The sequence below is a fragment of the Agrilus planipennis genome, unplaced genomic scaffold (genome assembly GCF_000699045.2).
Source record: "Agrilus planipennis isolate EAB-ADULT unplaced genomic scaffold, Apla_2.0 scaffold140, whole genome shotgun sequence".
NCBI lineage: Eukaryota > Metazoa > Arthropoda > Insecta > Coleoptera > Buprestidae > Agrilus > Agrilus planipennis.
Window position 1 is genome coordinate 319,815 of NW_020438943.1, and position 13,504 is coordinate 333,318.

General features: G+C 34.8%; 1 protein-coding gene across 2 annotated transcripts in view; it reads left to right on the forward strand.

Moving 5' to 3' along the window:
• LOC108739225 (alpha-1A adrenergic receptor) overlaps positions 1–10,395 on the forward strand; it is a 20,714-nt gene extending 10,319 nt beyond the window's left edge. For both annotated transcript variants that reach the window (XM_018473025.1, XM_018473026.1), the window contains exons 4-8: positions 4,986–5,077; positions 6,256–6,408; positions 7,032–7,364; positions 9,811–10,054; positions 10,258–10,395. In XM_018473025.1, the coding sequence (XP_018328527.1) occupies positions 4,986–5,077; positions 6,256–6,408; positions 7,032–7,364; positions 9,811–10,018 (786 nt within the window). In that variant the 3' untranslated portion in view covers positions 10,019–10,054; positions 10,258–10,395. The remainder of the gene's footprint in view (positions 1–4,985; positions 5,078–6,255; positions 6,409–7,031; positions 7,365–9,810; positions 10,055–10,257) is intronic.
• Positions 10,396–13,504: the final 3,109 nt, after the last annotated feature.

Sequence of the window (13,504 nt, forward strand, 5' to 3'; positions counted from 1 at the left end):
CTCCAAAATTTTTTAGACGGTAAAACCTTCACCTCAAATGAGGAGGTCAAAAACCTCCTCGATCAGTTTTTTGCCAGCAAAGACCAAAAATTTTATGAGCGTGGAATTATGCTACTACCAGAAAGATGGCAAAAGGTGTTGGACCAGAACACTCAATATGTAATTTAATAAAGTATTTGTTTATTATACGAAAACTGTCTTTCATTTCCACAAAAAAAAGCGAAATGACTTTCCGAACAACCCTATAAATTCTATGTGTCTTCATCAGTGTTTAGGGTTCGGCAGCTCAACAACTTGTTGTTGCACGCATTTAGTTTAATTAGTGTTTGATTTTGTAAACAATATTGACCACACATTCGGTATTCCCTGGATTATAATTATAGTAAAATTAGAACGGTTCAGTTTAAAATTAACCAACAGTCCAAACATGTCCATGTCGCTGCAATTGCTATAGAGACTTCGTTAATATTACAGGGCTACCATCTTCCAATTTTTCGTGATACAACATTATTTTAAATAATAAGATGTCTCTCTTTACTAAAAAGCTGTATAAAACTTACTGTTAATATCAAAGCTCACGCAATTCTGTATTTAGCTTCCATATGTCATAATTTGTTTGCATTCAAATTCTAGAAACTACAGTAAAATGAGAAAATGTTTTCCGGATGTGAAATATTGACTGTTTCTTTCTGCTGGTGTTTGTAAAGTAGAAACAAATTGGCTAGCTAAAACAAATAGACGCAATGCAGCGTTTGCAATAACAAATTTAATTTATTTACCATACAAATGGAGCCTTATTTTTTTTTTATTTTATATGTTAAGTAGAATGATACCATTAGGCAAACAAATTCTGTAATGTAAAATTTATAAAACATAACAAAAGTTATTTCACGACATAAAACATTCGTTCTATGATAAGGAGCATGTTTTTAGAGCGAGTCCTTGGCATGTTACAAATGAGTACTTGATAAAAATATATGGCCTGTCGAATTATGATCAGCAAAATATGTACCACGTTCAATTTGAAAGCCCCTACCTTATAACTTTATCATGTAAACACTATAAGGAAGTCGTTCTACGACAAGGAGCATGTTTTAAGTGCGAGTCCTTGGCATGTTACAAATGAGTACTTGATAAAAATATATGGCCTGTCGAATTATGACCAGCGAAATATGTACCACGTTCAATTTGAAAGCCCCTACCTTATAACTTTATCATGTAAACACTATAAGGAAGTCGTTCTACGACAAGGAGCATGTTTTAAGGGCGAGTCATTGGCATGCTACAAATGAGTACTTGTTAAAAACATATCGAATTTTGTTTGTTCCAAAGCAGGTGTCATATTTTCAGTATGTGTAGTTGGTGAGTTACCTTGGAGTACCTGACTACTAAAAGACATATTCAACTGAATTCATTTGATACCTTTGTGGCGGTTATCCTAGATAATGAAAAGCCCCAAATGTTATAAATTTACCACTACACTGTGTACAGAAAACAAGTAATTAAACTCGTTTTTCGTTATCATTTATATGAAATGATAGAGCTAGAAGTGCATAATTACAACTTTTAATATTCATCAAACAATAAATAATCCGACAAGATAATCGTATTTTTATCTCCGTGTTTATGGTGTGCAACTCGTTTATAACAGTTATCAATGACAGGGTGTAATGCGTACGAAAAAATCGGAGACTTTATTAAATTCGTTATTTGTCCCTCAATCAATAACGGCATTTTGGTATCATTAAGAAGATGTCAGTTAAAATAAATTGTCTTTAGGTCCTCTGCGTCAACTGACTTGAACAAACTGACAATCTTAAGGCGTTCTCATTACGAATCATTTGAAGCCGTTCGGGGAAAAAAGCCAGAAGGAAAAAGGCCACTTATTTACCAACTCTTTATATATCTGATTGATCCGAGGTCTTAAGGGTACAATAATAATCATCAAAAGGCATTTGACAGAGGCCTCGATATTTATTCACGAGTTGCGGGTCAGGAATACATAACAAAAAAGAGAAATCGTTTCGACCAATGAAGACATGCAATAAATAAAGTTTGGAACGTGTCCTGAAAGTTTTTGATATGAGTAAAGATAAAAAGTGTCTTACATAATTAACAAAAATATCTTTAAATATTAATATGAAAATTCATTTTCCACTTACACCTCAAGTTAATAAGGAAAAAATTGTTGCTGTTGTCACACCCTCGCCGGGAATAGAACCCGGGACCTTTTAGTGGTCACGGCATTTGGGCGTAAAGCCAAAAGTTCTCAGGTTCGATTCCCGACGAGAATGTGACAACAGCAACAAATTTTTCTCATTAACTTGAGGTAATTTATAATTGATATAAGTGGAAAATGAATTTTCACTTTGGTATATTAACCACTATTAAATATCAAGGTGTTTCTTATATATAGTAAAAATATGTAGATAATTATGTGGAAGAAGTAGACCTTCAGCCTGCCTTTTTAAGCCTTTTCCGTTTTCACGGTTTGGCTACAGCCCCCTGACAGTGATATAATGTAAATCCGCAGGGATTTTTACTCAGCTAAAATTTTAACACCAGAAACACTTTCAAATTCCAATCGTGTTCGCCTTCTGTAGTTTCTTTTCGTCCACAAAGTTTGAATCCATCATTCTTTACACGATTATAAGCTTACGTATCTTATGCCGCATGTCGCGACTGCATGATAGAATGATCGATCATTTTGATACTTGAGATTATCGAGAAAGCAGTTTTCTTTTAGTACAGAACAACAAACTTTACATTACAAGCGTCGACGTTGGTAAATATTCGAAGTGCATTTTCTGTTCTATTCTACGTATTTCCATTCAAATTTATCAAAAGTGTAGAACTACCTGTTCTGCTCCTTTTCATCATAAATCCAGCAGCAACGCATTACTAAGCTCCTTTTCGAAAATAACGTCGTAAATCACCTGACCATCTTATGTAATGCAGATGGGATAAAATCAGGATTAATGATCCCGTACCTTCCAGTTCATTTGACATCTATCTTAGTCATTATTTAATCCATTACGATGAATAAAATTAGAAAGTAATACGCAGAAGAAGTTTAGTGGCAGATACTTTGATAACGACAGGCACACGCACGAATTTTTAGGTATAAAATTCAGAAGAAGGGCATACAAAGTTGTACGGATTGGCGATAAAACTCTGGAATACATAATACATGGTAAAAATAAGGGTCGCTTTTAATGACAGTAGAATAAGGAGCACGAAGCGCAATAGTCAAAAGTTCGAGGTATAAACTTAAGGTATTATTAAAAACCATTATATAGGGTTGTTCGGAAAGTCATTTCGTTTTTTCCCGACAGAGGATTTAATTGTATTCTTTTGCACCCAACTTCACATTTAAGCCGTAGAATTTTTATATGCTTTGAGAGCTCATGTAGTAAGGCTTGTGTGTGAAAAATTCCAATTAATTCTACGCAGTAGTTTTTGGTTGGTGCCCTTTTAAATATGGAGAGCGATAAGCAGCATTTTCGACATATCTTACTGTTTTACTACAGAAAGGGTAAAAATGCTGTTCAAGCCAGAAAGAAATTGACTGATGTGTATGGAGAAGGTGTGTTGACAGTACGCCAGTGCCAGAACTGGTTCGCTAAATTTCGATCCGGCAATTTTGATGTCGAAGATGCACCACGTTCGGGAAGGCCGGTTGAAGCTGATAAAGACGCGATAAAGGCATTAGTTGATGTGAACCGGCGAATAACAACACGTGAGATCGGATTGAGGTTAAATTTATCAAATTCAACAGTTTATGACCACTTGAAAGGCCTGGGATTATCCTCGAAGCTCGATGTATGGGTTCCCCATGTTCTCACAGAGAGAAATCTGTGTCGCCGCATTGACGTCTGCGATTCGCTTCTCAAACGTCACGAAAATGATCCGTTTTTGAAGCGCATCATCACTGGGGACGAAAAATGGGTTGTATACAACAACGTCAAACGCAAGAGGTCATGGAGCAAAAAAGATGAACCGGCTCAAACCATTTCCAAAGCCGATATTCACCAAAAAAAGGTGATGCTGTCTGTTTGGTGGGATTTTAAAGGAATCGTTTTTTTTGAGCTTTTACCGGATAACACAACGATTAATTCGGAAGTCTACTGTCATCAGCTGGACAAACTGAATGATGCACTTCAACAGAAAAGGTCAGAACTAATCAACAGGAAAGGTGTAGTGTTTCACCAAGACAACGCGAGACCTCACACAAGTTTGGTCACTCGCCAAAAGCTTTTACAGCTTGAATGGGATACAATGCTACACCCACCATATTCTCCAGACCTGGCACCATCGGATTATTATTTGTTCCGGTCACTCCAAAATTTTTTAGACGGTAAAACCTTCACCTCAAATGAGGAGGTCAAAAACCTCCTCGATCAGTTTTTTGCCAGCAAAGGCCAAAAATTTTATGAACGTGGAATTATGCTACTACCAGAAAGATGGCAAAAGGTGTTGGACCAGAACACTCAATATGTAATTTAATAAAGTATTTGTTTATTATACGAAAACTGTCTTTCATTTCCACAAAAAAAAGCGAAATGACTTTCCGAACAACCCTATAAATTCTATGTGTCTTCATCAGTGTTTAGGGTTCGGCAGCTCAACAACTTGTTGTTGCACGCATTTAGTTTAATTAGTGTTTGATTTTGTAAACAATATTGACCACACATTCGGTATTCCCTGGATTATAATTATAGTAAAATTAGAACGGTTCAGTTTAAAATTAACCAACAGTCCAAACATGTCCATGTCGCTGCAATTGCTATAGAGACTTCGTTAATATTACAGGGGAAGTCCATTTGAATAATTAAACCGGCGAACAGATATTTGTATGAAGCAAAATAATTATCAAAAAACACGCATCTGCGCTGCTGCGCTGTTTACCATCGACCTTATTATGCTATTAATAGACGAATAATTAATTTATTTAATTAGATAAATTAATCATGTTTACCTTTCAGAAACATGTGCCATCTTTTGAAGGGGTTGGCATTTGCATCGTCAATTTATCGGACGACATGCAAGAGTACATGAGGGGTATATTTATAATAACGTAAGTAATCTATTAAAAATAATGAGTAGGTACCTCTTGTTTGTTTTTGTTAGTTTGTTCTTTGTTAGACGGTTCTTCTCCGGTGAATGAATAACAGTATTCGTTTAAAATCCTGCTCCTATCTCAATATTTGAAAAGCTGAATTAATTTTAAGTAGATATTTTTAAAAAAGAGTCAACTTATTAAACAGTTGTTGATTCTGTAAAGGCCTTTTGCCCATTTAATAAGCTTAGCCGGAGGTTATTGAGATCATCATCATAAGGTTGTCAGTCCTAAGACTGATTGGACACGTATCTCCACTCTTTCCTATCCTGAGCTAATCTTCGCATTTCCCTAAAACTAAAACAACCCACATCCTTAACTATCTGCGAACAGTAATCTAATCTAGGTCTACCTCTACCCCTCCTAACTCCCGTTTCTGCTTCTAATATATCTCTTACTAGACCTTTATGCCTGAGAAGGTGTCCTACCAACCTATTTCGACTATTTCTTATTGACTTCCATAGTTCTCTGTCCTCCTATTCTTTCTAATACCTCTTCATTTCTAACCTTCTTGTATGTTTCGCACCTGTATGGCGCCGCATTCCAAACATACACATTTAACAACCTTTCTTGAATTTCTACATTAACCGTTCGCGAACATAGAAGTGACTTCTTTTTATTGAAGGTAATACGACCCTGCGTTATCCTCTGCTTTATATCCCTACTACTCCTTCCGTCCTGACTTATCTGAATTCTTAGATACCTAAAATCAGCCACTTCTTCTAATCTTTCGTCTCCTATCTTTATATTCGCTCATTCCCTATTTTTTCTTCCCTTGCATACCAGTATTTTTGTTTTACTTTTATTTATTTGAATACAGTACTGTTTTGTCAATACCGCTTCCATTTTATTTAATGCTGTCTCTAACTCCTCCATTCTAGATGCTAATACTGCTATATCATCTGCCAATCTAAGCATACTAATCTTATGCCTCTGTATATCTATCCCTACAGTTGTTGAGACATTAAAACATTTTCATCGGCGATATAAAGGCATTTAATAAGGGGTTGTCTATAAATTATGCAACACAAAAATTTGTTAAATTATCGACTGGTACCAGTTTTTATTGAAAAATTACGTATGGACAAATAGAATGTACTGGTCTATCGTTATATTTTGTTGTATTTTTGCTATAGATACGCCGGTCCTCTCGCGACAATTTCCTATTTGTACGTTAAAGTATCCAGGGAGTTAGAAACGCAAGAAAATTACATTGCCCTGATGATGGAGGTTCGAAACAGGGAAGGCAGACACCGAGTTGACTCTCATTCAACCGCCACAGACTGCAGGTCGGTATTCAATGTGTACTATTGCTATTTTACCAACAATAAGCTGCTTATTGTAATAAGTATGCAAATTCAAGTTATATCTCAGCTTTTATACGATCGATTTTGATAGAGCAAAGTATAAAATGTATCATGTTACATTTTTTTTTGATAAAAGGGGACGTTTCCCCATCGGAAATTTGTTAGAGCAGATCTTATTAGCATCTGGACGAGATCTGGGTTTACTAGGGTACCATTGGAGTATTTTGCCTGATTTGACCTTAAGTATAGCAATTTTCAAGTGTAGTTGTTCAAATGTTTTAAGGCGTTACATTTTAGGGGTACAGAAAAGGGCGTAATGTATCTTTTATCCCGAAAAAAAATACTATTTCAGAGGAATAGAAAAATTAAGACTTTTGACACGTATTTACGATAAAACCTAGTTGTTCACAAAAGGACGTACCGTAAAATGAAATAAAAAAAAATACTTCATAGCATTCACAAAAATTAAAAATAAAATATTTACTCTTAGTAATGATATTTCTTAGCAAGAAAATTGTTTTGAGTCACCGGCAATAAAATTCTTGTAAAAGTTACCAAGTGATTCGTCTGATGTTGGCTTATAAACATTGCTGTCTATTTTATAGGGCGAGTAGGGCGGGATCTGATGGCACTTCGCAGTACAGCAGATCCAGTTTTCGGGATCATTTCCGTAATAACAGGGATAATTTACAGCAGCTTTACGATAGCGAACTGGATGTCGTGAAAGAGCGACGTACGCAGAAATACCTTGTCGCAACCGTAACCGCTTACGGTATCCTGCTGTGCCCCCTGATGGTACTCCGGTTGGCAAGATTAGCTTTAATTGAAACCTACGACAACACCGGCCACTTTGACATCACCTACGCCATTCTTGTCTGGGTCGGATTTCTACCCACCTGTTCCACACCAGGCCTCTATTTTCTCTGGCAAATGAATCGGTATGTTTCAAAACAAAAAAAAAATAAAACATTGAGCCTGTCAGTTTAAATTATGCTCAACATAAACGAGTAAAATCTATTTTATCCAATTAGACTCGTTTTAAAATTATTGCTCATATATATAGGGTTGTTCGGAAAGTCATTTCGTTTTTTTTTTTTGTGGAAATGAAAGACAGTTTTCGTATAATAAACAAATACTTTATTAAATTATATATTGACCGTTCTGGTCCAACACCTTTTGCCATCTTTCTGGTAGTAGCATAATTCCACGCTCATAAAATTTTTGGTCTTTGCTGGCAAAAAACTGATCGAGGAGGTTTTTGACCTCTTCATTTGAGGTGAAGGTTTTACCGTCTAAAAAATTTTGGAGTGACCGTAACAAATAATAATCCGATGGTGCCAGGTCTGGAGAATATGGTGGGTGTAGCATTGTAACCCATTGTGAAAGCTTTTGGCGAGTGACCAAACTTGTGTGAGGTCTCGCGTTGTCTTGGTGAAACACTACACCTTTCCTGTTGATTAGTTCTGACCTTTTCTGTTGAAGTGCATCATTCACTTTATCCAGCTGATGACAGTAGACTTCCGAATTAATCGTTGTGTTATCCGGTAAAAGCTCAATAAAAAACGATTCCTTTAAAATCCCACCAAACAGACAGCATCACCTTTTTTTGGTGAATATCGGCTTTGGAAATGGTTTGAGCCGGTTCATCTTTTTTGCTCCATGACCTCTTGCGTTTGACGTTGTTGTATACAACCCATTTTTCGTTCCCAGTGATGATGCGCTTCAAAAACGGATCATTTTCGTGACGTTTGAGAAGCGAATCGCAGACGTCAATGCGGCGACACAAATTTCTCTCTGTGAGAACATGGGGAACCCATACATCGAGTTTCAGGGATAATCCCAGGCCTTTCAAGTGGTCATAAACTGTTGAATTTAATAAATTTAACCTCAATCCGATCTCACGTATTGTTATTAGCCGGTTCACATCAACTAATGCCTTTATCGCGTCTTTATCAGCTTCAACCGGCCTTCCCGAACGTGGTGCATCTTCGACATCAAAATTGCCGGATCGAAATTTAGCGAACCAGTTCTGGCACTGGCGTACTGTCAACACACCTTCTCCATACACATCAGTCAATTTGTTTCTGGCTTGAACAGCATTTTTAACCTTTCTGTAGTAAAACAGTAAGATATGTCGAAAATGCTGCTTATCGCTCTCCATATTTAAAAGGGCACCAACCAAAAACTACTGCGTAGAATTAATTGGAATTTTTCACACACAAGCCTTGCTATATGAGCTCTTAAAGCATCTAAAAATTATACGGCTTAAATGTGAAGTTGGGTGCAAAAGAATACAATTAAATCCTCTGTCGGGAAAAAACGAAATGACTTTCCGAACAACCCTATAGTTTCTCTCAAATAGAGGCGCTTGGCGCTAACCCAGCAACCGAAACAAATCATTTTAAAATCGACTATTGCCTGCCAAAACCCGCGAGCCCTTATATAATATTAACAGTATTGGGAGAATAATATTTCAAAAAGCATGGCACAAATCAATACGCCACTAACGTTTGCTTCAATAGATTATAAAAGACATTCAATAGATTATTAATGAACGTTCGTGGCGTCAATGCCAGGCTGAAATTGTACCAAATCAACACACGATTGGTTTAATAAAATGGTTATAACATCAGCTATTTAAAGTGCAATATTTGTGACTTATTTTTAAAATATTCGATACCTACGAAGTTAAACAACCCAGATGGTAAGAACAAATAAACAGGTAGGGTCGAGTAATTAATTGGTCTCATTTCTAAGACGTGCAGGGCTAGTTAAAGATTTAACAGAATCAGAAACAGGAGCAAAGAGTGGCAAGGAAAAAATGACATTTAAGGATGTGATAATGAATTCAAGCTTTGGAGTTTTTGTATTTTCAGGTCAAATGCCACAATTGTGTTGATGGATGAAGTTTTATTTTATCCAAAATTGAGTAAACGATCTTGGGAAGCTTTTCTAAAACCGTCTCTGTAAATTGTAATTGAAAAATCGGGCCATTGCATCTCGGCTATCAGACTTTCCATTTTCTTTTCTTTCCGAAAGAAGAATAATTACATTTTTATTTCCCCCGGTAAAAAAGTCAACCGCAAAATGGATGAAGGCAATATGAACTGTTGCTAAGTGACTTCACATTTTCTTTTTTCGCTTCTTGATTCTTTTTTATATTGTCGTCTCATTACCACATTCAGCAGTTTGAAAGAAAAACATCTTCACTGGTTTTTTCTCGCTGTATCGCAACGTTCCAAGCAGGTTAATTTTTCATTAGACGTAAACGCCTGAATATTGATTTTCTTTCTCCATTTTCCAGAACAATTTATTGGATTCCATAAATAAATAATCGACAAACGTCGGCATTCTGTTTTTTGCTATCTTATTTTTTTCTGACAGGCCAACTAAAGAACGCCTCCGGGGTTACTTCCGGTTCAGCAATCGGAAACTAAGGCAGTCATGTGAAGCTGTGGTAACTAGCACGAATGATGGTGCTTCAAATAGACGTTCGATGCCAGCCCGTCATAGCTCATATCTCGATCCAAGAAGGCAAGATCACGATCAAGATAGCAACAGTAACACCAGCAGTATTCAGGAATTAACTTGAGATATGGAAGAAAAAGTTCTACTAGTTCAAACAACAGTGAGTGACTTTAATTTTATATAATTAATTACAAAAAATATATCTATTTGAAACTAATAGCAATTGTTACGGTAATTTTAACTTTTTCAAATTTAACAGATGTCTTATACATTATTTCAGTAAGACAATACAAACTCATTTTATTGATTTTGTTTGCCACAAGAAGAAATATAAAAATTAAGACTTTTGTTGTGTTTTCCTAGATCCACTACAAAAAGAAGTTCGTACTACCATTAGACGATGAAGCATGGAATTGATGTTACCAAAAAATACCAACAGTATTATCTAGCAATTAAGCTGTTCGATTAAAGTAATGTAATGAGTTTTAATTGTTATTGAATATTTGATTATATATTTACAGATTTATACAATACTTTATAACTAATTAAATTGCTTCGATGTAATAAATATGTTTTTCATAAAAATTGTTACGTGATTTTTGATATATTCCCAACCTACCAAATCTTACACGTAGTTGGAGAAAGTTACAAAAAAATAAAGAACACCGTTAGAAAAGTAAAAAAATGATTTTAAAATTACTGCATATTTGCATTATATTTGGTCAATATCTTTAAATTTACCCAAATTTAGATTTACAAACCATATTTATGAACCAAATATCAGTGTTAAATTGCAACTAATTTTAACAAACCCCATCCATTAGATATATCTAAATGACCACTTACAAGAGATCTCGTCTTCTATTTTACATAAGGCAATTAAGATCTCTAATCGCAGCACCAAACATAATCTATCCAAATTAGAAAGTAGGAATTTGTTTGTTTATAAGGAGCTAACATCGCAGTACTAAATGTGATACTTCGTTAATCTTTTAAACATTATCAAATAAGATTATTATGGATCGTCAAAGATTTCCTTAGTGGATCCACAATGGTTCCATAAAGGATCCATGATGGCTCCATTATGGTTTCATAATAACTTCATAATTGTTCCTGGAGCATGGATTGAGGATAGCTCCAAGATATCCATGATGGGTTCATAATGGATCCGTAATGACTCCATTAGAAATCCATAGTGGCTTGAAGGTGGATTCATAATGGACCCATAATGGCTTCATGATAATCAACAAATGTCTCTAGGACGAATCCATAATGACCCCAAGACGGAAACATAATGGTTCCATAATAAAAGCACAATGGTTCCATGATTGGATCCTTATGGATTCATGATGGCTCGAAGAATCTATGGAGGTTCATGAATTCATAATAAATTGCTATGACTACTTATTTTATATCCATAATGGATCCGCGATAGCTCCATGGTGAATTCATAGTGACTTTAAGATGGATCCATAATGGCTCCATAATGACTCCATCATGAAAGTACGGGTGGGTTCGAACTGAGGTAAGTGTAACCGAAGATAGAAAGCCAGTCTGCAATTTATTTAACTACGCCAATTTTCCGCAAATTTAAATTACAATAATGTACCAAAAATCTTAATATTCAGGATCGAAGACAAGCCAAAGAAAGTTACAGAACTAATATCTACCGTAATGCATTAATGTACAATTTCTCGTAAAGTCGTTCCTTTAAAAGAATTTTGCAGAGATATAAAAGTTGCTTGCAATAAAGCTTTATCTGAAGAGTACCAGAGCGAGCGAAAAATCGCTTCAGAGCCCAATAACAAATCGAATAAAAGCGACGGTATTAGCTTAAGAGATTAACATTGGCCACTGGGTTTTGTCAATAAAAATAAAATGGCAATCTTTCCAGATCCAGAATCACATATAATGAGATAGGTATTGAATATTAAAATGAAATTGAATACTAAGTAATTTACTACCACATCAAAGGAGACATAGACGGAAAAGCAAAAGAAATCTTCAATCAATTACCCAATTTAAATATATATTTTTCTTCTGTTTATATTTCAAAAGAGTTTACACTACGAATGCTATTTATCAAGGACCTTTTGTTCCTTTAAATTGGTCTACCCTGAATATTTTGGGACAATTGGCACGTCACATTGGATTTTTTTAAGAGAAACGTTGAGATCCTGATAACAAGGTTTGGGATCAGCTTTAACAAATAAATCAATTCTTACAGGGGCGTTCCGGTTCGGGTTTAACATCGCAGGAATAGTATCCTTCTATAGAAGACAAATTACAATTTGTCTCAATTGTAGAATAGGTACCTACGATATATACGTACTTAGAAATACCGTTAGACAGACAAGATATCTGTTTAAGCTCCAAATTGAAATCCTTAATGAATATTTATGAATAATACTCATGGGATGTAGTAGAAAACCAAACTTGGATTGTAAAGGATTAACAGTGATTTTAATCAGTGGTTATATTTAACTTTCTGTTAAAAACTTTTTGAAATTAATATTAATCTAACAAGACTTTAAAGTTACAATAAAAATTATTGTAGAAGGACTAAATTTCAACTTACTTTTAGGTACTTAGGCGCATTACCTCTAACATTAATGAATTTATACAAAAAATGACATTAAACTATAGCTATTTTATAACGAAAGTTTATTGTTACAGAAGTTTATTCCATAATAATACTAAGTATCTGTTCAATTCCTAGTAAAGTAATTTTCAGATAATTATCAAGTAATTAACGATCAAACAATAATTTAGTTAATCATCTCAGCAGCAAAATACCCTTGCTGTATTAATAAATTTTCTTGGATAACAAACGATACTTTTTAATTAAGAAGTAGGTAAGCTAAAGGCTGCTTAATTATTATCATAATTTTCAGTTGCCCTCCTTTTTTTATTGAAGTAATCATCCCATAACGAAAGCAGTGGCGGCTGTTTTTTACTGGGGCATTTTGACAACAAAGTTGAACGAAAAACTTTTTAATGAGAACATCAACAAATTATTAAACATGAGCGTACGATGTCTTGGCTTTTTTTTTGTTTGGGGCACCCAAAATCATTAAATTTTAATAAACGGATTAAATGAAACTCTCACGGAAAATCGCTTAACAAGGTAATACGGTTTTTGAAAACTTTTCTTCTCAGAACATTCACTAGTCTAGTGGCTAGACCAAATTGGTTTGTTCTGAATATGTTTATTGAGAAATCATGTAACAATTATAAACATTATTTGTATCTTTTTTATTCGTTCGTTATGGCACAAGCAGAAAAGAATTTCATACCGATGTATCCGAAACACAATAACTCTAATTCTATATTTCTTTATGATATCTGTTTCCCCAAGGATGTTGTCATCGAAACAAACGGAAAACCCTTCTACATTAAAGCGTCTTTTATTAATCATATTCACATTGAATTATTCAAAAAGTATTAGAGACATTTCATTAAAATTTCATTTATTGGTATCAGCGGAACCAAACAACAAGCATTATAAAGAATGAATTGTAATATTCTCTTTTTCCCATTCATTGTATTTATATTGCCGCACGAAATTAAATTTTCCCGGCCTTATATAAAGTGATGAGGAAAGCCAAAG